Source organism: Monodon monoceros, unplaced genomic scaffold (assembly GCF_005190385.1).
Source record: "Monodon monoceros isolate NGI ecotype Baffin Bay Population unplaced genomic scaffold, NGI_Narwhal_1 Super_Scaffold_3, whole genome shotgun sequence".
In the NCBI taxonomy this organism is placed as follows: domain Eukaryota; kingdom Metazoa; phylum Chordata; class Mammalia; order Artiodactyla; family Monodontidae; genus Monodon; species Monodon monoceros.
Window position 1 is genome coordinate 100245167 of NW_021703780.1, and position 25752 is coordinate 100270918.

General features: G+C 59.9%; 1 protein-coding gene across 7 annotated transcripts in view; it reads left to right on the forward strand.

Annotated features, from left to right (window-relative positions):
- The window catches only part of IQSEC1 (IQ motif and Sec7 domain 1), a 158760-nt gene that overhangs the window by 88659 nt on the left and 44349 nt on the right, over nucleotides 1-25752 (forward strand). Inside the window, exon 1 of one of the 7 annotated variants that reach the window (XM_029242079.1) lies at nucleotides 2900-3189. The exons of the other annotated variants lie outside the window; for them this stretch is intronic. Within the exon in view, the coding sequence (XP_029097912.1) occupies nucleotides 3125-3189 (65 nt within the window). The 5' untranslated portion in view covers nucleotides 2900-3124. Of the gene's footprint in view, nucleotides 1-2899; nucleotides 3190-25752 lie in introns of those variants that run through there. 7 annotated transcript variants of the gene reach the window in all.

Sequence of the window (25752 nt, forward strand, 5' to 3'; positions counted from 1 at the left end):
CAGAGGCCCAGGAGATGGGGATGGAGTCAGGTTGGGGGCGTGTGAAATGGGCCAAGGCAAGTAGTTTAGGACTGAAACCCAGGACGATACAGTGAAAGTAAACATTTTCATGCACTTCTTGCATCTTCCAGCCTTTTAGGTGGGCTCCTATTCATCTCTCAAGGCCCAGCCTAAATGTCCCTGCACCTCTGGAGCCTCTTGTGGGGCAGAGTTACGGGCGACTTCCTCCAGACTGTCATAACATCATCCCCAGGGACACTTGTCACGGCAATGTCTCCCCACTGTGCCTCCCAACAGCAGCCTGGAATATGCGCTGGTGCATGTTTGCTAAATTGAAGGAAAGGGCACGGTGGATTAGCCAGCGGAGAGACGGCTGATGAGCCTTGCTTTACAGCTAAGGAAACTACGGCTCAGAAGCCTAAGCAATTTGCCCAAATGGCACGTGTAAGACTTCTACCCAGTCTAGTCATTTCTGCTCAGCAGAAAAATTGGCTTTCTCTACCTCTCCAGGCTTGGCTTTCTCACTTGCCTCACGATTCCTTAAATTATTAATCTGTGAGGAAATTAACTGAGAGCCAGAAGCAGAAGTCACACTCTGCAGGAAGATAAAAGGAGAGAATGAAGAGGCATTTGGTTTCCAGGGACTCCATCCTCTGGTAGTCCAAGTGCTTACAGGGAGACTCAACGCCCTTTTTCTAAATCCCAGCCGGAACTATGTCGCCAAGACTATCCTGGCGGGCGGTGAGGCCCTGGGCCTGGAGAAGTGCCTGGAATTCTTGGAGAATCCGGGTCGTGAGGCGGTCAGAGCCCGTGTCTGGAGCGCTCCAGCAGCTGAGGGGCGACGCTCTTGGCTCCATTTATTACAGCCTATTTTTAGAGGGCAGTTCAAGTGGGGGTGGGACTTCTCCACCCCGCTCCCCAACTGGACTGTTTCAACCCTATCAACTATATCCCCTCCCATCTCCCCACCCCCAGCCAGCATGCAGCATGTGAAGGTCTTCTCCTTCCAGAACCCTATGTGGCGGGGCTTTTGTCCATCTTGATTCCAGCCATCCTAGTAGCCGTGAGGTGACACCTCACTGTGGCTTTGATTCGCGTTTCCCTAATGACTAGTGATGTTGAGCAAATTTTCACGTGCTTATTGGCCATTCATATATCCTTTCTGGAGAAATGTCTGCTCAGGTCCTTTGCCCATTTTTTAATTGGGTTATATGCCATTTTATTATTGAGTTGTAAGAGTCCTTTATCTAGTATGGATACTAGACCCTTATTTGATGCATAATTTGAAAATATTTTCTCTCATCCTGTGTCTTCATTTATTTTTATTTTATTTTTTTCCGAATGATGACCTTTATTGTTTAAAAGAAAAATGCTCCCACGCGTCTGATTTCGCCTTTACTTAGGGCTTTAAACACCCAGCTGGTTGTTTGTAGAGCCGAGGCCGCCTGTGCACCCTGTAATTTTTCCAACCTCGCAGGTCAAGGCCCCGGCGGTCACGGGGTCAAACAACACCAGAAGGCCTCCGCCGTCTCCGAGACCCACTTGGGGACCCCTGCCCGCTCAGGTGGCGCACGGGACTTCCTTCGCAGGTCTTCATTTATTTCTAATGTAGCAAAGAAAACATCAAAAGTGAAGAGGAGGCATGTGGAGATGGGCTGTGGATTCCTGCTCAGCCTCCCGCCTGGGAACCCTGGAGCACTAAACTGGCTCTAGGGCTTGCCCTTTCCCGGCCGTAAGCAGGGCCAGCCCAGCCCTCTCCCTCCACTGTTCTCCACCCGCCCCAGTTCCCCATCTGGGAATAATGCTCCTCAACGGGCCCGTCGCACCACCCCCTCCAAATGAAAGAGTCAGAAGGGCACAAACGGATGCCCCTGCATGTGTGGCTTCCCACAGCTTCCTGACCCCTGCAGACCTGCCAGCTGCCTGGCCCTCCAGGAGATGTACCTGCGGGTGGGGCGGCCCAGGACAGGTGGGGTTTTGATCGTGTCTTTCTGCTTGAGGTCTCCCAACTACATTTGGGCATTCCACAAGCGTGGGTGCTGGGCACTGTGCCTGCCTTCAAGGAGCCGGAGGACAGACGATACAAAAAATGTGCAAACTGAGAACAGCGAGGCGTGATTGCTTCTAGGAGGGAGAGCTGTGCGGCCTGGGAGCCTCTCAGAGTTAACCCCGGTAAACTGAGCCTCAGTTTCCTCTTCTGGAAAGTGGGGTCAGTAATAACTCCACCTGCATCACAATGTTGTCTTGAGGACCAAATGTCAGTAAAAAGCTCTAAAATGCTAATTAGTATTACTTTAAGCTTGCCGTGGGGGTCTGGAAGTTGTCTCTGGGTGAGGGGAGAGCAAAGGGTTGGGTGGGCTAAGGGAGAAAGAAGCTGCTTCCATCAGATCCTCCCCAAAAAGTCCCCTAAAGGGTATCCCCAGCCTCAGGCTGGGACCCACTCCCCATCTCCAGGGCAGGGGTGTCAGAGCCCAGACCCGCCCTGTCTGGGAAAGCAAAAGCCCCGTTTTATAAACTGAGGCCAAAGTCAGGAGTGGCAGAGCTTGGCGCCGTTGGCAGAGTAGGCTGCAGTTGGCTGGTTTGGGGTTTTGTATTTGTTGTGCTTACACGCTTGGGAGGGACATATGGCTACTGGGGGCTCCGTCTTGGAGGGAGGGCGCAGTGCTCCCAGGAGAAGGCCTATGTCTGGGACAGGGTATGATGCCGCCTTGGGAGAATCCCGCTCCAGCTCGCGGCCCCGCCCCTCGCTCCCTCCCGCCCGCGGCACGGTCCCGCCCACGGCCCCGCCCTTCGCCCCTCCGCCCGCGGTCCCGCCCCTCGCGCCTTCCTCCCGCGCCCGCGCCCACGGCCCGGCCCCGCCCCCGCCGGGGCCACATTCCTCTGGCCTGGCCTTGCGCTGCGCCAGGCGGGCGGCGGGCGGCGGCGGGGCGGACTCGGCTGGCCTGGGGCTCGGACTTGGGGGTCGGGAGCGGCGGGGACCTGCGGGCGCTGGGCCGGGCGACCCGAGGTGGTCGCGTGGCGGGCGGGCAGGGCGCGGGCGGTCGGGTGTCGGCCCGGGTCCGGCCGCCGCTGGCCCGGCCTGGGTCCCGGGCGCCCGGCCCCGCCAGCTCCCTCCGCGGCCGCCATGTGGTGCCTGCACTGCAACTCGGAGCGGACGCAGTCCCTGCTGGAGCTGGAGCTTGACAGCGGGTAAGGGCCGGGGCGGGGCGGCCGGCTGAGCGGGGTGGGCTTGTGCGGTCGTGCAACGCGGGTCCAAGTGAGTGTGAGCGAGGGGTTGGGGGGCTCCGGGGGCAGCGCTCCCCGTTAGTGTGCGTGCGGGCCAGGAGCGGCCCGAGAACGGGGGAGAGTGTGCGTTCGCGCTCGTCAGCGACTGTCGGATGGGAGCCCGTGTGGGCGAGTCTCGTGGGGAGACCACTGGGAGTTGGTATCCGGCGCAGGCGGCCCGCAGGGGGCCGGGAGTTTGTGGGAGGGAGCGTGGTAAGCGGGCGTCTGTGCTGTGTCTGGTGGCAGGCCGGCGGAGGTGTCAGGCCTGTTGATGCTGGACCCTGGGCCTGTGTCCGCTCTGTCGGGAGGCCCCCGGGGAGAGTGTGCGGGGCTGTGCGCAGGTGCCCGGGTGTGCTCTGGCGGGGACGCCTGGGAGTGCACCGGTGCACCTGGAGCAGGAAGGTCGAGCTCTATGTGGCTGCTGCTGTGTCTGAGCAGGGCTGCGAGGGGGCCGCTGGTCGGGTTGGGGGCGTCTGTTGACGTGTGTCTGGTGCGGCCCGGGATGGAGTCTGGCGGGCATGAGTGTGTGCCCTAGAGATCATCCCTCTTCTTCTTCGGGGCCTGCGGGTGGCTGGCTGAGCGTCCAAGGGCCTGTGTTTATGGAGAGAGAGGGAGAGAGTGTGTATGTGCTGGGAATATCGATTTTCTCGCTCTTCCCGCCAGCACAGGTGCCCCCTGAGCTGTCTGCAGGCCCCCCGGAGGAGCAGGGCTGTGGGGCGGAGGGGATTTGTTGACAAACGGTCTTGGCTTGTGTCAGGCCCCTTGCGGCGGGAGCCCACCTTCAGCCGTTTGATCTCTGAGTTCAGAAATTCTGCAGTGTGTGTCTGGCAGCTGCGCTGAGAACGCATGTATGTTCCTCTCCGCGCCCCCCAACCTCATCTCAGGGGCCGGGGCCCTGGGACTGAGGCTCCACGTGGGGTTGTGGGGTGTGGTTCCCAGGGACCATGGCTACTTGCGTCTGGGGCGGAGGCCAGGCAGGCTGCAGCTGCAGGACCAGCTGTGTGGGGTCAAGGGCATCGGCCGGGGGGGGGGGGGGGGGGGGGGGGGGGGGGGAGGTCATGATATTCGCATCCCACACGTGCCGGTGCCGCTGCCGTGCGCAGCTGTCCACCCCGTATTCCTTTGCATTGTCCTTGCGGTACCGCATCCCCATGTTGCAGGGGAGCAAACTGAGGTTGAGCCTTCTGTTGTCCGCACCAGGGCTCTGTGGTGTGAGTGCCTGCTGTATACAGTCCCTGCTCTAGGCACTGGGAACACAGCAGTGAGCAAAACTCACAGTCTTTGTACTCCTGGGGCCACAGGCTGGCGGGGACACGGTAGTCGGCATGCTCTGCTGGCTGGGCCTCCTCCATCGCCAGCAGAGAGAGCCTGAGGAGTCTCTCCGTCCGTTAGGACTGGTCCAGTGCCACCCTTCCCGTTGGGATGTCCGTGGCCACCTCTTCTGCATGTTCCTACGTCCTGCATCTCTTCTCATTGGAAGTCCCTCCGTGTAGCCAGTCTAAATCTTCCAGATACAGAGAAGCCTGCTTGGGCCCTTTTGTGGTCAGAGCTGGTGATGAGCAGCTGCTCCTTCTTGGTCTCTGCCGGGCCAGGTGCCCTGGAGATTAAGCCCTACTCAGGCCCAGCCCGCAGCTCACCCTCGGGCCTCCGAGCAGGTGGGGCCCATTTGCTGCGGAGTGCCTGGGGGAGGGCGGGAGAGGATCGGCGCAGCCCTGGCCTGTGGTGGCTTAGCAGGGTGCTCCTTGGGCTGGCCAGCTTGCCCCCAGCCCAGAGTCCTTCCAGGAGGGCCCTCTCCCCGTCTCTAAACACAGAGAGGACCCAGCAGGCTCCAGAGGCCTCGGGACACCCTCAGCGTGTAACAGGTCCAAGGCAACCTGTCCCGGCACGGCCGCGCCCCCCGGCCAACAGCATGCCTGGCACCTGTCCTGGGTGCTCTGCTCTTCGAGCCTCTCCCACCCTACCTTTCCACATGGGCACATAGAGGCAGGGAATCCAGGGGCATGACCAGAGCATTACAAGGTGAGCCCAGAGTAGAACCCACACGATCTGATGGAGGCCTGCGGAGGGTCCCTGCCAGCCCTGCCGCCATCCTTGGGCTTTCGCTCAAGGAAGTCGGACTCTGAGCTGGTTGTGCTAATATTTACACAGCTTTGGTTCCGAAACACGGACGGGACTGCCGGCTGCACAGTCAAACAGCGTGATGACTGGACAAATAGGTCCTTCTGGAAGAGTATGGACAGGGCTCCAGGCGCTCAGTATACACGCGTGCGCGTGTGCGGGTGTTATCTGGCTGGGCTCTGGAATGTGCCATCGTGGTTTGCTGGGAGAATCCGTGGGTCCAGGGCGGCTCAGGGCGTCAGGGAAGAAGGACTTGGGGAGGCAGACAGCCGTTATTCCAAACCCCAGCTCAGCTCTGTGAGTTTATGCAAGTTTCCACACCCTGCGAACCTCTGTTTCCCCATCTGTGACAGGGAGTGGTGCTGCTGGCTCATGGAGGGGCCCGAGGCCCTCCCAGCGGGCGGCTAGAAGCCCTCGCTGCGCTGGCTGCCCCGTCCTCGGTCAGACGCACAGTTGGCCCAGGTCAGCTCTAGGTGCTTCCCACCACCAGGGACCCATTGGATTTTCTTCCTTCCTCTTTTGTAAATTTCCTCTGCATTATGGTGACGTGTGGAATATCCGCCCAGTAAGCACGGAGGCAAGGCGACGGCACAGGGCTGATGGGTTTGGACCCAGCCAGGAGAGAGTCCTGTGGAGATAGCCCGGGTGCCCTGGAACTGTGTGTTCCTGGGGGGCGAGGGGAGGGTGTGCAAAGGCTGTTGAGTGTGATTTATCATTTGTTCTCAAAAAGCAAATCGTAACGAGTTTAAAGGCCATTACAGCTCTTGAAGAAGTCGTCGGTGTGGCCTTAGAGAATCTGGCTGTTCCTGCTGCGTGAGTGGCTACTGAGGGGAAAGTGGTGGCAGTCGTGGTGGAGGACGTGGCGTGGTAACTGCTGCTTGTCTGCCTGCTGGGCCTGCACTTGGGTTGGGCGTGTGCCCCCGAGCCCCCGGCTGTGCTTTGTGCTCGGCCATCACGGCGAGCAGTGCACCCGTGGATGTACACGCTCTCCGGCCCGGAGGGCACTGTGTTCTCTGGAGAGACGTGTGCAGCCCCAGGGGCAGCCACGTCACACTTCCTGTGTTCCTTTATTCACTCACCAGACAGTCGCCAAGCACCTGCTCTGCCAGGCCCTGGGCTCGATGTAGGGGAACCAGACTACTCGTGTGAAGCCGTGAGCCCCGGGGCCTGGACCTCGGGGTTGCACAGAACCCTGACTCTCCCCAGCTGCGTGGCTTCAGATATATTGCCTCCCCTGTCTGAGCCTGGATTTTCTCACCTGTGAAGTGGGGCCTGTGCAGCTTTGCCTGGTGACTGAGGACCCCGGTACATGCCCAGCAAGGAACGGCAGCCCTCGGCCCATCATGGCATATCCTCAGTGCTTTCCTTCTTGCTGGGTTCTGGAGTCTGCGTGGGGCGCTGGGCCTGGTCCTAGTTGCTCTGACTTTAACAGCTTTTAATGCCTTGTTCGTACATGGCTGTAGCTTCTCTGCTCCTTGATGGAAAGGACCATTCTTTCCATTTCATTTCCTTGGTTTGCAGTTTCCTAACACGAAGACAGTCTCATGTGAACTTAAGGCCCAGGTGTAGAACCGTGGCCAGAGTCCCCTCCCTCTTTGTATAGATGGGGAAACTATGACGACATTGTTTTTTCCTTTTTGTTCAAAGGTTGGTATAATAATAACGATAGCAGCGGTTGCCATTTGGTGAACTCTGTACGAAGTACTTAGTTCTCGAAGCAGTTTATGAGAAAGAGCTTCTGCTGGGCCCATCTTTCAGTTGGGGGAAGGTTACATGCCTTGCCCAGGGTCACCAGCCAGTAATCCCGAGAGCTGAGCTTTGAACTCCGTCTGCCTGGCTCTGAGGTCTGCACTCCTCACAGCCAGGCTCTGCTCCCTCTCGGACTAAATAATCTTCAGCAAAATATGTCACATCGCAAGTAGAACCTTTTGCATCTTTCCCAAACCACAGAACAGGAGTCTAGTATCCCCTGCTGTGAGGATTCCCAGCGTGTCCCCAAACGTGCCAGCTATAGGCAGGTTGATGACATCTCTCTCCATTCTCCTAATGTCTTGACAGACCCCAGAGCTACTTCCCCAGACACTCCAGCAGGATGCTGGAGGATGCCCTTGGTCCCAAGTACTTGACGCATTTTGAGGGTAGCACGCTTACTCCCAGGCCAGTCTCAGTGTGGCACGGGGTCTCAGGGACAATAGCCAACTTCCCCTGCCTTGCTGAGGGACCCGTGCGAACATAGCTGGCCTGTGCGTGGTGAGGAAGCCCAAGGGCATGGCCTTTGACGTCATGAGGGGACACACATGCATGTGGGCTGTTGAATTCCATCCCATGGGAGGAGAGAAGGACCATTAAAAAAACTGGAAAATTTGAAAGAGTCCCAGCTGGGAGGCAGCCTCCTCGTCTGGGTTTCCTGAAACGGCTGTGGTCCAGGCAGGGTCCATGTCTGTCTGCCACTGTGTGCACTTTCTTCCCGATGCCTGAAGATGGAAGATGGAAGCAAACGGTGTTTGCTTTTCTGTCTCTGGCCGGGAGGCTCGGTGGTGTGAGAACTGGATGCAGTCGTCCGAGTGAAACACGGTGCCTTACTGTGTTATAGAAGGAGCTCAGTAAGTATCAGTTATGGTCATTGTCAGTGTTATTATTTATCCTGATTATTATCCTGATTATTCCAGAGAGAGGAGGCATCCCTGGGAGCCCTGGCGTCAGGCATCACGTCACGTCCCCTTTCTAGGCCTCGGTTTCCACCTCTGTGAAGACCGCGGGACCCCTGTGGTCATTTGCTGAGGGAGGATGTTTGGTCCAGCGGTTGGGGGGCAGATACCGTAGCCTGTGACCCTGCCCTGGGCCTCACACTCTCTGTGATCCTGGGAATGTTCTTTAGACTTTCTGTGCCTTGGTTTCCCCATTTGCAAAAGGTGAGTGACAGTAAGAGCTCATTACATGAGTTGATCCACGTAAAGTGCTTAAACGTGTAACGTAAACACCTGGTAGACGGTAGCGTCTCACTCTTTCAGAGTTGAGGGGTTCCACGGCGCTGTTCCTCGACAGGAGTGGATGGCCCCTCTTTTTGACTGCAGGCAGGGCCAAGGCTGCTCGTGGTGCACGGCGGCAGTGACTGGAGGACCCAGATCGCAGCCTTGGTGAAGGGCGACACGCCCCGTGGGCTGGTGTGTGTGCTCCTAGCCTCTGCTTACAGCTGAGGATTGAAACCTCCCACGGAGGATGGACAGTGGAGTGTTTTGCCCAGAGACTGGGAAACGTGCAGCTGGGCACCTGCAAGGAAGGGGAAGGGCTTGGCTGGGTTTGGTGGGTCTGGAGTTGGCACAGGTCTGATCCAGACTGGAATGGGCCACAGAATAAAAATGGTAATATCTGACATTCGGGTGGCCTTTGAATCTTACACACACACTTAACCTATTTGAACCTCCCAAGAGCCTTGTGAAGTATTATTCCCACTTTACGGACAAGGAAACTGAGGCGAGAAAATGAAAATAACATATTCAAGTTTTGTACAATGTAGATTTGGTCTTCAGGTTAAAGTATATCTTTCCCCCTCCCTGACCTTCTTGTGGCGAGGGCTTGGGCTTTCAAGAATGGAGGATGAGGCAGAGGCAGGAAGGGGCGGGGGGCAGACAGGAATGTGTGGGACCCCCCCCCCACCCCAGGCCAAACAGCAGCACTGGGTTCTCCCAGCAGCCACGTGTGGAGAGCACAGAGTCCACGTCGCAGTGGGTGCGGCACCCTTGCAGCTCTGGCTAGTGACCTGGCATCTCATAAACATGTTTGCTGGCCCGGGAGGCCACCCGGCGTGAGAAGGGCCCTCCGGGTCCCCTGACAGTGTCAGGACGGCTCCCCCGCGGAGGGGCTGGTGGCAGTTGTTCAGGAACTGCTGGCTGCTCCCGGGTTCTTATGAATCGGTCTCATTTCCCCGTGTAGACCCTGGACAGGCCCCAGGGTAGCTCAGTGCCGTGCTGGGGCCGGAGAGGAAGTGATTGGGAAACGGCTCTTGCCTCTGCCGCGAGAAGGGCGAGGTGCGGCCCCGCAGATGCGGCTTCTCTGTTCCCTCCGGCCTTGACTTTCTCAAAGCCATAAATCAAATGTGCAGGGTTTGGGCTTTTTCCCCCATGCAGTAAAAATGGCAGAATGGCCCAGGAAGATGCTAGGCCTTGATGTGGACAGCAGATTCTTGGCACTATTTTAAACTCATTCTTATGGAAAACTCCAAACATATCCAAAGTAGAGAGAATGGCAGAATGGCTCCCATGGGCAGTTTTACTTCCTTGCCTCTGGATTATTCTGAGGCAAATCCCAGACATTTTGTTGATTTTAAATCAAGGACCTGTCGTGCGGTCAGCCTCACGTCTGGCAGTGGAGATGTCGTGTGGCTGGGGTGGGTCCCTGGGGCACATCCGCGTTCCTCCAATGGCCCTTGGCTGTGGTGGCCCAGCCTGGGAACCCAGAGCCTGGCCCGGTTTCCCGGCCTTGAGACCCGAGTGGCGCCAGCCCCCGGGGGAGGCCAGGCCTGCGAGGCCCCTCCGTCAGGTCGTCGGGTGGGATGCCCAAGGCACTGGCCTTCACCCCGCAGGCCCCCAGGCAGGACTGGGCTCCGTGCCCAGTGTCCCCACGGGGCCCTGCCTGCTGCCCCGGGGCTGCCCTCGCCCGGTGGTGGGGTAGCAGTGGCCTCTGCGCCCCTGTCCCCCCACACAGTGGCCTCTCATCTTGCCTGGCCTCTGGATGGCCTGACACGTGGCCCCCAAGTGCTCTTTCCTCTGGCTTAAGAGACATCCACATGTACCACTGCAGCTCCTTCCAAGCCCTCGTGGCCAGCCCCTCTCCCACCCGGGCCTCTACCAGGCCCTCGTCCCTCCTCTGTGTCCTGCGGCTTCTACCCCGGCTCCTTACGGCCTCCCCTCCCCAGATCTCCCCGCCCGACCCTGGCTAGGGCTCCGGATAGAAGGCTGGAGTCATCCTGACACCCACCCCCCCTCACCGCCCTGCATTGTGTCTCAGCCTGGCACACGGTGGGTGCTCAGGAAATATGAGTTGGTCTGGTCCTTAGGAACATGTTAACGTATCACTGTCACCGCCCCGGCGTCTGACACAGTGCTGGGCACACAGAGGGCCCGCAACCAGATTCAGTTAAAAAGCCACAGTATGCCCGAGTCCCACCCCACTCCTGCTCTGAACCGGTGCCCACCCAGTCAGCGCACCCTGCACTCTGCTCAGGCGGGGGCTGGTCTTGGGTCACATGGTCTGACGCCTGGTTCTGAGCAAAGGCCTCCCCTTAAGGTCTCTTCCCACTGCCACCCACCCACCGCCTTCCAGCCACCCGGTCCCCGTGGCACCGTGGGACGCAGCCCCCAGCACGTCCTGATTCTCAGGCCCCAGGTGAGGACTTGGGTGCGTTACCATGTGGCCCTCACAGCAGCCCTGTGAGCTGGACAACACCCCCATCTTATGGCTAAGAAACTGAGGCACAGAGAGGCCTAGTCACTTGCCCGAGGTCGCGCAGCTCCTGCTTGCCAGGTGCCAGACAGGGGAGAGCTGTGTGCCGCTGTTACAGGAGGTTGAGGGGCAGCATCCTTCCCTAGGCCCTTGCTGTTCCGGCTCCGGCTGCCGCATGTGGGTGGGGGCCTGTCGGCGATGCTGCACGTCCAGGTCCTGAGAGGCAGGAGGGGGTCGGGGGGCAGGCAAGGGGGGTGGGCTCCCCCTCCCGAGGAAGAGATTGCAGAGGTGCGGGTGTGAAACACAGTGGCCCATCGGCCGGCGGCCCGGTGCCTTGGTTGGCCTCCCCCCTTCTCCCCTCCCCCACTCACTCAGTTACATTACCTCTGTGTCTCAGTTTCTCTGTCGACTAAATGGATAGGTGATAGAGCACTTGCCTCTACCTTTAGCTCCGAGCGTGAGCCCTCAGTGACCTGCGGCCCCTGGGTGACGGCGCGGTGTCCACGCGTTCCCGACTGTGACAGAGGTGCCGCTCTGGTGGAGGTGTTGATGGGGGTACGACTGTGCACATGTCGGGGCGGGTGTATGGGAACCCTGTACTCGACGCTTCGTTTTGCTGAGAACCTAAAACTACTCTAAAGAGTAAACATCTATTAAGGAAAAAGTTGTTGGATGGTTAGTCAGTTCCCTGTGAGATGCTCAGCACGCTGGGGGCGTGGCTGTCACCTGCTGCTGTGCAGTGATTCTTGTCACTGTCAGTTCCTTCCTTCCTTCACTCATCCTAGGATGTGCTGGCCCTGAGGACACAGACGCACAACGTGTGTGCCCGTCCCAGGGTCAGCTCACTATCGGGCAGGGCGTCCGGGGGCCTCTTATGGGCTGTGCCCCCTCCGTCATGGGCGCCCAGTGCCCCGGGAAGGGCATGGACAGTGCCACAGCCTGGAGCACAAGGGGAGGGGTGGGCAGGGCCCCGTGGGAGCGGGCATGGGCACTGCCCCAGGGAGTCGGACCGTGACAAAGATTTTAGGTCGGCAAGGACTTGGATGATTTGCAATTTGGAAAGTGCTTTCTCGCAGCGGAGGGAGCGAGAACAGCTTGGTGGCCCACTGTCTAGGATGGGACTGGACAGCTGGACCGAGAGCGTCCCGGGCTCCGAGAGGGCCCTGCACCGGGCCCTGGCCGACAGGGTGGACTGCAGACGGGAGGCCTGCATGCCGGATGTCCCCTCTCTGCCCGGTCGCTCCCCCGAGCCACCTCCCCAGCTGGTGCCTCCTGCCTGCCCTGCCAGGAGGGGGGTGGGTAGGGTCCCTGGGGCCCGGCCCAGCCCAGTCTGCTGGAGCCTGCCACAGAGAACTGCTTTATTTAAGTCCATGTTGCGCGTATGGAAATAACTAGAGGCCTCTGTATTTAATTTGGCTCAGCTGGGAAGATTTTTGGCTGTGTGCATGCGTGTGTGTGTGTGTGTGTGTGTGTGTGTGTCTGTGTGTGTGTGTGTGTGTGTGTGTGTGTTTGTTTGGAAAAATCTTTCCGAGTGCGCCCAGGGACTGGAAGCCCCAGTCATCCTCATGCAGTCAAACGGTCAAAACCAACCAGGACCGCCCTGGCTCAGCCCGGGATGAGTGTCTGGCAGAGGGCAGGCTGTAGGAAGTGGCCAAGAAGAAAATACACACGGGGAAGAGGTGATGCTGTGTGCACATGAGATCCAGGTGAGGGGAGCGGTCGTAAACTTTCAGATAACCTGTGGGTGGAGTGAAAGGATGAAACTCTGTGCGTTGCACCAAGGTGTTCCTGGTTCCCGAGCAGGTAGTGCTTAGGTTGGCGCTGGACTGGAGACCACGTTTCCCACATCTCTCTCCGGCCTCAACAAACCCGGCAAAGGCTCTTGGCCAAGCCCTTGTCCGTCCGTGTGCAGAGCAGAAATACCCCCCGTGCTCACACGGGGGCTTGCAGTTGGCAAAACCTGTGCTCACTTGATTCCCCTTTGCCTGCTGGGTAGCAGGCAGGAGTGATACCCATTGCTAAGATGAGCCAGCGGAAGCCTGGAGAGGTGAGGTCACCTGCCCGGGGTCACTCAGCCCGGCAGTGGGGCAGCTGGAGCTCGACCTGGTCTGACCTCCTCCCAGAGCCGCCCTACACTCCCTGTGGGCGCTTCCCGAGCTGCAGGGCACCGTTCCTTTCACAGACGGGTGAAGGGGGCTGCTGAGGGTGGGCAAACCCCAGGACGTCACCTGGGCATCCAGGTTTGGGTGAACGCTTTTTAAGTTATATCCTAGCCGCATGACATTGAGGAAGGAGGACGTCTGGTGAGTCGAAGTTTGGTGGCCATGACGGCTATGTGATTGTGGATCGTCAGCCATGAGGACCCACTTCGGTGGGTCTTGCAAAAATCAAACGCTCAGAGGGTGCGACAGAGTGGCAGGCCTGGGCGTTCCCACCGCTGTGCAGAGCTGTGGGAATTCTGGAATCCTGCCCCTCGGGACTTGGTGTTCTAAATCAGGTTCCTTGGGAACAGCAGATCCCGGAGCTGCAGATCTGACTTTCCTGCTCTTTGAGTTGTGAATGTTGGTCCTTTGCAAGCATGGCAAGCAAATGCAGATGCTCTGAAAGGAAGGCGGTGTGAGGGAGAGGAGCAGGCCAGGTGTGGGCAGGCTATAGGGAGTGGTGAGGACTGTGGCGGTGGGAGGACGCCTGCCCTCTGATGGGTGTGGCTGCCGCCCAGCTCCGTCTGATTGTTACCAAGCTGGAATATGGGCCCATGTGGCCTGATCCTTAGCTGCCCATCTGGAGCTCTGTGTTGAGACCTCGTGAGCTCCCCTTGCAGAGACCCTTGTCTCCCAGAGAGCTCTGCCCCTCAGGTGCCCATGTGAGGAGTGGCAGGGTGGGTGCCAGGCCTCCCAGCCAGCCGTCCTGGGGGTGAGGCGCAGGGTCCCAGATGGCTGGGCCTCACCCTTCCCTTGGTCCTCGCCCAGATGGCGCTGGGGAGAATAAAAGGCTTTTTCCAGCCTTTCTCTGGAAAGGCTGCCCGTCCTGAGTTTGGCTGCAGGACTGTCATTAGAGGCCCCATTTCCCTTGGTTTAGGCCTGTCCCCTGGCTTGGTGCTCTGGTCCCTGAGATGTGGGTTGAGATCCTCAGGCAGGTTGGGGTCCCCTGGGACGGCTGGTGATGCCACGTGAGCAGCCCCTCGCCAAGCGGAGGCCCTGGCTGGGCTGGATTGGGGGTTGCCCTGTGTCGGCCCTCACCCCTTCCCCACGACCCTGCCTCCACCCGAGCCTGTGGCTTCCCCGCCAGCTGGATTCCAGCCCAGGTAAAAGCGCACATTTGCCGCCTGTGGAGGGGTCCCTGTGCCTGCCTCCCACCTGAGGCCCCGTCGGGGCCGGCCAGCAGGCCTCCCAGGGCTGGGGAGGTGGGCGCGGGCAGAGGTGGCCTGCACGCGGCCCCTGTTCCTTTGAGCCTCGAGGCTTGGGGAGCGGCATTCTGGGTGCAGAACACACGTCTCTGCCTCAGAGAAACTCGCCCGAGTCTGCGGCCGTTTGGTGCTGCCGAGGCCGGGCGGCAGGGCCAGGGAGCAGGCGTGGGCACAGATCCAGAGTCCCAGGCCCTGTCACGGCTGTGGGTGTGTCGGGGGAGTCGGATGAGTCTGCCCCCCGCCCCAGGCATCGGTGCCCCCGCTTGTAAGTGAGGGAGGAGTGAGCCCGGCTGCGGGCTTGCTGGGCCTGACTGAGGCGGCCCCAGTGAAATGCCTGGCCAAGGGGCTGAGGGCGGCGCCCAAAGGTCTTACAGGGAAAGTTAGGGGCACGCGGCCCCTGGTCCAGGAGTAGCTAAGAGAGGGCGCAGGTGTGGGAGGGGAGGCTGGGAGGTTCGCCTGATGCCCAGCTCTGGATCCTGATCATCCAGTGGGCCTCATCCTTCTCATCTCTGTGTTTGTTGAGTGAATAAGCGAACAAACGAGGGATGCTACTTCCCAGATTCACTGGGGCCCCTTAGCCACTGGTGGCATCGCTCGTGTAGCATCGCTCATTCACTCATTCAGCAAATGCTCACTGAGCTCCCCGAGCCCTGTTGTCAGCCCTGGGGGCCTGAGCAAGGGGCCAGCAGCATGCAGCCCCCATGCAGCTTTCCAAGGCAGAGACACAGGATGCAGGAGAAAAGGCAGTCAGATAACCAGCCTGCTCGATGCAGTGGAGACAGTGGAGGTGGGGGAAGGTGGGGCTGGTAGCTGCAGAACGCCTTTCCCTTCCCTGTTGCCAGGGTGGCCTTTATGCCCTGCGTTTGCCGTGCCCGGAGCCCCATGGGATGGCCTTCGCTGGATCTGACTGCAGGCTGTTGGTGCTGACCTCTGACCCTCCGTCCCCCCCGGCTATTTTAATGGGAGTGACTCACGATGAGCTGCCGGGAGGTCCAGCCCGGGCTCCGGCAGGCAGGCGGGTAGACAGCCGTTCTTTATGTTTAGGAGTCAGGCCTGCGCCAGGGATGTTGGAGCCGCCACCTCCCCAGGGCCGGAAGAGCGACTTGGAAATATGTTCACAGGGCGAGGGCCTGGCTGCGTAGCGGACTTCTGTTCCTTCCCTCTGGCCGTGCGCTGGTGACAACAGGCCTGTCTGAGGAAGGGCGCTGCCCCGCGCCCTGGAGGGGTTCCTGTCCAGTTAGGCTCGGCATTGGCTGTCTGTAGGGCTCCTTGCTCGGCAACGGGTCCCCGACTCCATACCCCCAAGGGGGCGGCCTCGCTCCTGCTCTGCAAGTGGGAAACTGAGGCTTGGGGAGGGTGGCTGGACCCGGGGGTGTGGGCCACCCGCCCATACTCTTGCCGACTCCCATCGGGACACCGTAGAGTGGTGAGTGCCCTGCAGGGCCGTGTGGGCACTCAGGACCTGGGGTGGGGAGTGCCGTGCGGTGGCCCCCATGCCCCACAGCTCGGGTATCCCAACACCGCCCCTCTCCTGATGCGCTCGCGTCCTGAGGAGACCCCGCTCCTGCCCGAGGCCCATCTCGCCAGCAGCATCTGACGGGGAGATGCTGAACGTTGGCGCAGTTAGCAGGGCTCTAAAAATAGCCTCCCACTCTGAGAAGTTCATTGTTCTGAGCCCTATATTTTTATACGTATATAAAAACCACTTCTGGAGGCCTTGGTGCCAGTAGAGCCAGTCTGCAGCCCGGGAGGCGGGAGGCGGGAGGCGGAGCTGAGCTGGACCTCATCCCTGGCAGCGCACGCCTCGGGGCAGGGGAGCGGATGCTTTGCGGCCACGGCCCTCTCCCCGGAGGTGATGGGGCAGTCGGGCCAGCGACCTGTCCGCCCTCGTCAGGGAGGACGGTGGCTGGGCGGCTTGGGAGGGGCTGTTCCAGGCTCAGGGGCCATCCGAGGGGTCTGCGGGTCACAGAGGCCAAGAGGCGCGGGGGTGGAGACCCAGGGCCAGTGTCAGGGCTGCGAGCCCTCCCTGCAGCTGGACACAGGGTCGGAGTGAACCCCATTTCTCTTGCTTTGGTCTAATTCAGACCTCGGGCTCCCGAAACTGGCCCTGCCCGAGTCCCAGCTAGCTGGGGGTCGGGGGCAGCCCACGGACCACCCCGCCCCGGCCCCTCGGAGAAGCAAGGCAGGGGAGAGGTCCTACCGGGCTGCCGGGCCCTCTCCTCTGGTGCTCCTCCAGGGCCCTTTCCTGTACTGTTCAGGTGTGCCCAGGTCCCTGCCAGCTCGCACACCACAGGCCTTCCCTGGAGCGCCAGCCCCTTCAGCCACCGCCCATCCCCTCCTCTCACCCACCCGTCCTCCTTCTGCCCCAGCTCCCTCCCTCCCTCCCCCTCCGGGCCCTCTCAGCCCCATCCTTAGCCTCCCCAGCTTCTCGGTGACCTCTGGCTCATCACTGTCCCTGGGACCAGCCCTTTCCCCCATCCCGTCGTCAAGGCCTGCTTGTGCTCCCAAGGGTCACCGCAGGGGAAGGATGGGGGGAGGCGGAGGCAGTGACTCAGGGGCTGAGGGGCCTGTGCTCCACAGTTAGCGTTCCCTTTCTAGGGTGCCACTGCCATCCGTCCCACCCCAGGTAAACCCTAGACCCTCCCTTGGCCTTGCCCCGACCCTGCGGTCCACTGCACCCTCCCTGACAAGCCTTGCAAGGCCCTGAACACTCTGGCTCCTGCTGCCCCGTGTGTGTCCCGCCAGACTGAGCTTTCCCATCCCTTGTGCACACAGTGGACCCCGAGCTCCGCTGCTTAGCCTCCACACACACAGTGTCCTGAGCCGGGAAGAGCCCTCCCCCGCCACCCGCTGCTCCGCCTGGGGTCCTGGCAGGGGGTTTGTGCCTTCCAGGAAGCTTCCCGCCTCGGGCGCCTGATGCACCCCCATGACTGTTCCTAACGCCATCCGTCGTCATCGTCTGTGTCCCCCCGCGTCCCTGGCCCTGACCTGGGTGTGTCATATAGTTGGCTTCAGTTCACGGAATGAAGTGACCAGCCTGGGGGAGGGGGTTGCACGGGGGCTTCTGAGGGAGGACAGACCTTCCCATGGGCGGCTGCTTTGGGGTCTACATTGCGGTCCCCATGCAGCCCAGCTGCCCCATCCATGGTTTGGTGAATAAGACTTTTCAGGTCCAGAGAAAATCTTGAGAGAGATTAAAACCGGTGAGGTTTTAAAATCACCATTCTTTTTTAAAAAAAACAAAACTCTGTAGTAAGTTATCTTATTAGCTATGTGGCTATATTTAAAGCCTCAGTAAGGGAGCTGGTCAGGCCAAATCCTTAGGCTTCGGCCTGCAGACGCCATGTCCCTTGGGGGCCCTGGAGGGGACTGAGCCGTCAGGCCGCTGCTGCAGGGCCCTGGCTGGACTGTTTTACTGGTGGGAACCTGAGGTCAGGCCAGGGGAAGTCACCCCTCTGGGGGACTTGGGCCCGTGGCTGCGGCTCTGTGCCCTCGGCACCTGCGGGGCAGGCAGGCAGGCGTCCACCACGAGGCAGGCGGCCGGCGGGGGCCCAGGGCACTGCAGGTGGCTGCCTCTGAGCTCAGCGATGGAGGCCACGCAGGAATGCGATCTCTTCTGATTTTATCTAAGAAAAGCCAGAAATTCGGGTGAGTGAACACTCCTGGTACCTAGTTCTCACTTGAGAAAGAAAAAGAAGATGGTGGCCACTGCTCTGTGTAGACCAAACAGAGCCACGTGAGCCGGACTCAGGCCCTCCGCCTCAGGTGTGCACCTTGCCCGTGGGTGGGCTTCCAGAGCCAGGACTGTGGGGCGGCGGGAGGGGAGGGGTGTGGCCGGGTCTCTCCTGCTGAGCCCCCGTTTCCTCTGTGTCTGACGGGGGGCTTGCCTTGGTAGTCAGGATTCCAAACAGGCCACAGGTCACAACCAGCCGGGGCTCTTTTTGAAGTCCCGTTTCAGGGGCCGCACTGCTGGCTGACCCTTTGAATTCTCGGGATCTCCAGACTTGGGTGGGAATCGGCTGCCGACTCTCTGAAGGGAATCTAGGGACCAGCCCGGTTTGGGGGCCACGTGCCCCAGGCCCTCTGCAGTTATCTCGTGTCTGTCACCTGGGCACCACCTCGTGAGGGAGGGGTGTCAGTGTCCGGCCAGAGGGTCCTTGTCCCTTTTGAGCCCAAAAGTTAGGGGCGGGGAGGTAGAAAAGCTTCCAGCTTTCCTTTAAAAACCTATTTCTAGACAGTTCTGAGTCATGTTTGCGTGGATTTTCTGCATTGAAATTGGCACTTTGGATGTGTTTTGGGTCTCAGTGGCTCCGTATCCCGCCATCCCCAACCGGGATCTGAAACCTTATCTGAGGGTTGGGTCCAGCCAACCCGGCTGAGACAGTTTGTTGTAAGTTGGTGCCCACCCGGGCTCAGGTCCCGCTCCCACAGACCTTGCGGTCCACGTGGCAGACAGAGCAGCCCCCAGGAGTCTGGGTTTCTTTAAAAAGGCTTCCCTGGCTTGGTAGGGGTAGTTCAGAGTGTGTGCATCTCCTGTGTGCCAGGTGCTGTTCTGGGGCCTAGATGTCACGGGACAGACATTCCCACAGATGGCGGCAAGGCGGTGGCATACCACTGTAGAGAGGTGCAGCAGGGGAAGATTGGGGGAGGGCTGGGGTCCTCGCTGAGACTCGGGCAGCCTTTGAGCAGAGACCTGAAGGAGGTGAGGGAGTGAGCCAGGTGGACGTCTGGGAAAAGACACCAGCAGAGGGAAAGCACGTGCAAAGGCCCTGCGGTTGGAGTGTCAGGAATGTGGAGGAACAGCCAGCAGGCCAGCAGGGTGGGGGTGGGATGGCCAAGGGGGCATGGAGGAAGGGTAAGCAGGGGGACAGCCGGTCCTGCAGAGCCTTCTGGGTCACTGTGAGGCCTTGGCTCTAAGCCCCATGAGGGACAGCAGAGGAGGGACCTGGTCCGAGTTGTGTTTTAACAGATCCCAGCTGCTGAATGGAGGGGTGAGAGGGGCCGGATGAGCCTGCTGGAGAGGCTGTGGCCATAAGGCAGGGAAGAGGTGAGGCTAGTGGGGGGTAGGCCAAGCAGTCAGGTGCTGGCTCTGTTTTGAAGGTGGAGCGGCCCAATTTGCTGACAGACGGGGAGTTGGGTGTGAGAAAAAGAGAATTGCCAACAGCGGCCGTCAGATTTTTGGCCTGAGCAGCTGGAAGGATGGAGTTGCTATCGGCTGAGATGGGGCGACTGCAGGGGCGGGTGGGGGCCACGCAGGAGCTCAGCGGGGCCTGTGTTCCAGGGGTCTGCTGGGCAGCAAAGAGGGTGCGCCTGGGGCTGGACATGCGTTTATTCAGTTCCTTTGTGATCACTGTAGAGCCTCATTAAAGCAAGTGTAGGAACTGGGTAAAAGCAGGAACTCTCCTGATTCTCCTGAGCCTGCCAAGCCCTAGGGCCGCCTCCAGATTGTCCAGAAAGCTCGTCACCTTCCTCGTTTTGGATATGGGGCTCCTCGTTAAGCAGCCAAAAGGGACCTTGGATGTTTAGGTGGGCGTTGAGGTGGATGTGGCTCCCGCCTCCCCCAGCCCCTCTGTCTGAGGCCTCGGCGGGGTCTGGAGGCCCTGCGTGCTCCCCGTGGACTTGCCCGCCCGGCCCTCCATCCACCCTCCCCAGATTTCCACCAGCCCTGCAGCCCTCCTGAGGTCCTTCTAGGTCACACTGACCCAACCTGCCCACCAGGGGAGGTGCCTAGCATTACCCGGCCTCAGTCTAGGGGGTGCCCAGCTTCTCCTCCCTGGGAGGGAAGGGCTTAGGGGTGTCCGCCGGGATCCATAAGTCCCTTCGGTTGCCAGCTAGGCATCCGTCTTCACTGAGGACCACTTATCAACTGTGGTCCAGGCTGCGAGGCTTTAGTCCTCCCTGGAGATGCTGCCTCCACCCAGACCAGGGAGGAGGGTGGGTGAGCAGCGTAGGTGCGGCCTCCCCGGTCCCCTGGGGAAGCCCTCTGCCCCCGTCTTGCTGGCACACCAGCTCTTTGTCCCTTTACACACTCACTTCTCCCTTCACATCCACCCCGTGTCCTTGTATGCTGTTCCTCGGGGCCAGGCATGTGTCAGTGGGAAGGACTGGGAGGATGACCTGCACTTGCATCCTGACTCTGCTTCAAGCTCTGCGTCCTTGGGCGAGCCCTGAACCCTGAGTCTCCATTTTCCCGTCAGCGGGGCCACGGCAGGGATTAAATACATGCACTTAGCTTGTGCCAGGGCTCCCACGTGGCACGCTGGGTGGGTGTATGTGGGTGACGACCCACCCCAAGCCACAGCAGTCCCTGAAGACTGGTTTTCCAGACCCTGATGGAACGCCTGCACTGCCCCGAGGCAGCCCTTCCCAGTAGCTGAACTGCTAAACGCCTCACCTCCCGAAGCCTCTGGGCTGCCTTCACACTGCCTGTGGCCCCTCAGACCTGCCTGCTCTTGTTGCCCCAGGATGGAGGACACGGCCACCAGTTCCTTGCCCCCTTCCCCTCCCCTCCAGACCGTGCCCTGGTCTGCCTGCGTTCCTCCCCCAGAAGCTAGCGCAGAGCAAGACCGTGCCCTCCCCGTTCTGGGCGACACACCTGTTAACGTGGCCTAGGCAGCAGAGTCACAGGAGCCCAGGGGGAGCTTGCGAGGCCGCGCGTCAGTTGTCTCTGGCCTGGACTCCCTTTCTGGAAATCAGAAACCCTGAACAGAGCCCTGGACGTCTAACCACGGGCAGGCCTGCAGATCGCTCTTCCTCTGTGTGGGGCCGGCCCACGCGGAAGAGGGTGGCTTTTCCATGTCACGTGACCACAGCTGGCACCACGCAGCCCGGGCTGGCTTATCTCATGACCATGCACGACTCCGAGAGCCCCAGGCCCTGAACCCCAGCTCTGCCCCCGGCATGTCAACCGCACCCGCTTTCTCTGGGCCGCCAACTGGCAGGTGCACCCGCCTGGGGTCAGGTCCCCTGCATGGGTGACCTTGGCCCAGTGACTCAGCTCCACCAGACCCACGTTCCTCATCTACAGAAGGGACAGTGGCCTAGCACCCACCCACCCTCACCGCCTCGGTCCCCAGGGATGGTGGTTGGGTTACAGGCCACGTAGGTTAAACACCCAACACAGCTCCTGTACCCAGCAGGTTTACAGAGGAGAGTTGCTGCTGTATAACCAAACCCGTGTGTGTGTGTGTGTGTGTGTGTGTGTGTGTGTGTGTGTGTGTTTCACTCAGAAGTCATAGAAGCACAGGGCGTACGTCTGTCGTCTCTGAGGCCAGGCTACCTGGGTTCTGATTTCACTCGTGAGCTGTGTGACCTCAGGATGGGCCCCACCTCTCTGTGCCTATGGGGTGTGTTGGGCGGCCAAGAGGACTGAATGAGCTCCACGTACAGCTCAGAACAGCACTGACTATGCAGACATTAGTAGTGTCTCTGTCTTCAGCACCATCAGTGTTGGGGGTGAGCAGCGGGTTCCTGCTTCTGCCCCGAGCCGCCTCTAACATCTTTCTTAAGAAAAGTCATTCATGACCTCACAGGCCATAATTAGACATCCGTGGCTCAAGAGGCCGAGGGCCCCCTGCCCTGACTCTCCCCAGCTAGAGTCAGGATGTGGCGTCTCGGCTGTGGGGCCTGGGCCCCTTTCTAGGGCCCTCCTGCCTTCCCCTGGGAGCCCCTCACCCGCATCCGTGGCTCAGTGCTGCAGGGGGTGTCCGCAGAAGGAGGGGCCCTATAGCAGGCAGGGTAGGTGACCCACTTCTAACTGCTGGCACATGCAGGCAAGGCCCTGTCAGGCAGAGAATAACTGGAGACAGCAATCAGAAAGCGCTTTTATGAGCCGAGCAACTTTTAAGGACTTTTCCTGTACCGACGCTGTAAAGCCTCACAGCAGGCATGTGAAGTTGGCTCTCTAATCGCCCCCATTTTACAGGAAAGGAAACTGAGGCACGGAAGGATTCCTGCCTGTGGTCACACAGCTGGTGAGCAGTGGAGCCAGAATTCCAGCCCAGACGTCTGGCTAGGAGGCGGCGGCCAGGAGCCCGTCCAGCCCCTCGCTTGGCAGAGAGGAGGCGGAGAGGCTTCAAATGTGTCCTCTGTTCTTATGTGGTTTCCATCATCCCAGGGCTGTCGGAAGCTCCGGGCGCTGTGATCCAGCCATTTCCCCACGTAAACATAACACAGACCAGCCTCTAGTGCAAGAAGACATGTTTGGAAAACTGGAGAAGGGGAGGAGGAGCCCGGGGTAACTCGGCGACGCAGAGCTCGGCGTCCCCAGGCTGGTGTGGGTAGGGCCGGGCCACTGTGGCCGCCTCTGTGTGCAGCTCCCCTACACATACAGCCCCCTCCTGCTCTGTAGCCTCGGGGCCCCGTTGTGCATGTGCGGAGCTTGGCCTCTCGGGAAGGAGCCAGTCTTGGGTCGCGGTCTTTGCCGGAGGCTGAGGCTTTCAGGGACTGAGCCCTCACAGAGCAGAGCTCCCAGTGGGGTGGATGGACCCCACACACACTCGCCCAGGTGATCTCCACGGTGACCGGGAGTGCGGGAGCGGGGGCCGCAGCAGGCGGGGGTGGCCTTGTAGAGGAAGTGGGAGTTGAGCTGATACCTGGGTGTGGCCTCAGAGGCCAAGAAATGCAAGTGAAGGGCAGCGGGGTGCAGATGGATGGCGGCTTCTAGCCAGTGCAGGAGTCCTTCAGCCACACCTCTGACAGGTGTCTGACCTGCCGCAGCTTGCACACCTCCAGTGATGGGGAGCTCATCACCTCCAGAGCAGCCCTGACCACATGAGAGCATTTTTTCTCGAGCAGGGCGATGCAGGTCGCAGTTCTGTCTGCAGCAGGATCTGCTCTGTCCTCTGCCTGTCAGCCCGTCAGAGGCTTGACCGCAGGCCTCATATCCCCTCTGGCTGCTGCTCTCCTGGCTACACGGTCTCAGCCCTTGGTGGGAGGTCGCCTTGTGCTGTAATTGGGGTTGGCAGACGGGGCCTCTCTCGCCCCCAGCTGGCGTCCATCGTGGTCGTGTGGTGCGCCGTGCTGGCAGACGTGCAGAAGGGAGTCTGTGATGGATTAGCGATGTCTGTCCTGGGCTGGCGGGAGAAGGTGGGAGCAAAAGCGCCCAGGCTTGAGAACCCATCTGGGGCTCAGACGGTCTTCTGCTATGATCCGATACCTGCAATGGACGGTAGGGCTGGGTCTGCTTCTGGCTTTTTACTCGTTCTTGTTAGTGGCTGACTTCTCGGCTTGTATTAAACTCAGGTCAGCCAAAAAGGTCCCCCAGTCTTTTTCATAAGAACAGCCATCAAGCTAAACCTTCCCCCATCTTGACGTTGTTTCCAGTATATTGATATATAATTAATTTAAATCAATCCCTTGTTGACAGGCATTTAGATTATTTCCAAGTTTTTATAATTAGAAACAACACTGCGGTGGAATTCCTTGTACTCGCCTCTTTGCGTATTGGTCTTATTTCCTTCGCGTGGATCTCCAGAAAAGGGATTGCTGGATCAGGAGCGTTTTCTCAGAGTGCTGGCACCAGCCTTAACTGTCATGGAACGTCCCAGAAACTCTAAACTGTCAGGGAATGGCAGGGACTTGGGAAGGCGCCTGCCCATTCCTAGATTTGCACATGGCCCGGGAGTCTGTGCATGATCACGAATTCCAGTGTGCAGCTGAGGACCGACTCGGGGGTGTCCGGTCCTGGCTGATGGACAAAGGCTTTGGGAGAAGCTTCCCCAAGAGAGAAAGAGGACCTGGGTGGCGAGAGGTGGAGCTCCCGTCCGTCGAGCGCGGTGGTGAGGAAGAGGCGTGCAGGGCAGGCTGGGCGCCAGGCCAGAGATCTGTGTCCCTGGGGCAGCCTGCAGTGGGCATCCTGCTGTGGGGTGCCTCTTCTGCTCAGGGGACAGACCCTTCTCCCCCAGGAAGGAGCTGGGGGCAGAGGCGAGTGCTAACCAGGACAGAGGGGCTTCGAGCCCTGAGCTCCAGGATGTGGGTAAACGTCTCCATGGGTTCCGGTCAAGCACCTGCAGGACTGAAGGCCAATGACCAGGTCTAGCTGCTGCCCTGAAATATTTAGAGCAGCGTGTCCTGAGAGCATCTGTTGCTGCCCGCGCTTGTCATCAGCAGGCGTTTCACGTCAGACGTTGTCCTTGTGTTCACCAGGGGTTTGGCTGTGGTTAAGGAGACTCTCTCGGTGTCTAATACCGTGTCGCTTGTGTTTGGGACCATGAAGGAGTGATGTTCTCTGGCTCAAGACGGGTTCTTACACTACGTGCTCTGCTCGCTTTTGTCCACTCATTTCTTGGAGGACAGTGAGTCATGCTGGTTGCAGTAGGATGGCCTGGCCATTTCTTAATCGGGATGGTTTGAGGTTTGGATTTGGGGCGTGCAAGGGCTGCCACATTGCACAGCTCAAGGGACCCCATTCACGTAGATTCGGCAGGACTTGGTGACAGATGGAATGGGGTGAGGCCCCATTCCATCTGTCCCCAAGGGGGGTTTGGCCGTCGGGGAGGGACTAACTTGGTGACTCAGCTCAGGACTCTGGCTCCGTCACTGCATGGTGATGGGCGACCGTCACCGGTTAGGTTTGGGGCAGGTGGGATGTACCGGAGGGGGTGATGTAAGAAGCCACATTCCGGGACCGGCAGGTGGCTGGCCTGGGAAGTGCCTGCACTCACTCGGCAGGTGTCACTGGGCCCCGTTAGTCTGGCACATGTGTCAGCATTTGGGGAACGTCAGCCAGCAACGCAGAAAAATGACCCATGTCCTCACAGGGCTCCGATACTGATGTGGGGGGCCAGACGGCAAAGGAAAGACAGGAAGAATACATCACACTCTACAGCGTGCTGGTGGGCAGACCACTGAGTGTGGGACTAGGGATGCTGGGGAGAGGGCTGTGTGGTTTTAACTTGGGCGAGTAGTGGGGGCCTCATTGGAAGGTGGCACTGAGTAAAGACCCAAGGGAGGTGAAGGTGTGGTGCGTGCTGAGATCCGGAGAACGGCGTCCCAGGCAGACGGAACAGCCAGGGCAAAGGCCCTGAGGCCTGCCTGGCCCCTTGGAGGAGGGAGGAAGGAAGCCAGTGAGGCTGGAATAGAATGAGCAGGCGGAAGAGGGGCCGGCGTGCAGTCAGCCGAGGTCAGGCCTGAAGGGCATTGCAAGAAGGATGGTGTCTTCCCAGTGTGACGGGGAGCAGGGAGGCCCTCGATGTGGCTCCCGTTTGGTCAGGATTGCTCTGACTGCCGTGGGGAGAAGAGAGGCGGGGGCATGAGTGATAATCCGGGGAGCCGTGGTGGCGGTGGCCTGGAACACCTGCTGACAAGTGGGCAGGTAGGGGTGTTTCGAAGGTCGGGCTCACAGGGGAGAGGAGGCTGCAGGTGACTGTCAGCCCCTTCTCTTGGCCTGGAAGGAGGCCTGGTCCTCTCCACCAGGCACCTTCTGAAACCTGCTGGCTTGAGACGGTCGGGAGCCAGGTCATGGGCAGAGCAGGAACCCCGGGCTGGCACAGCCCCAGAAAGCCCTGGCATCCCCCCAAGCA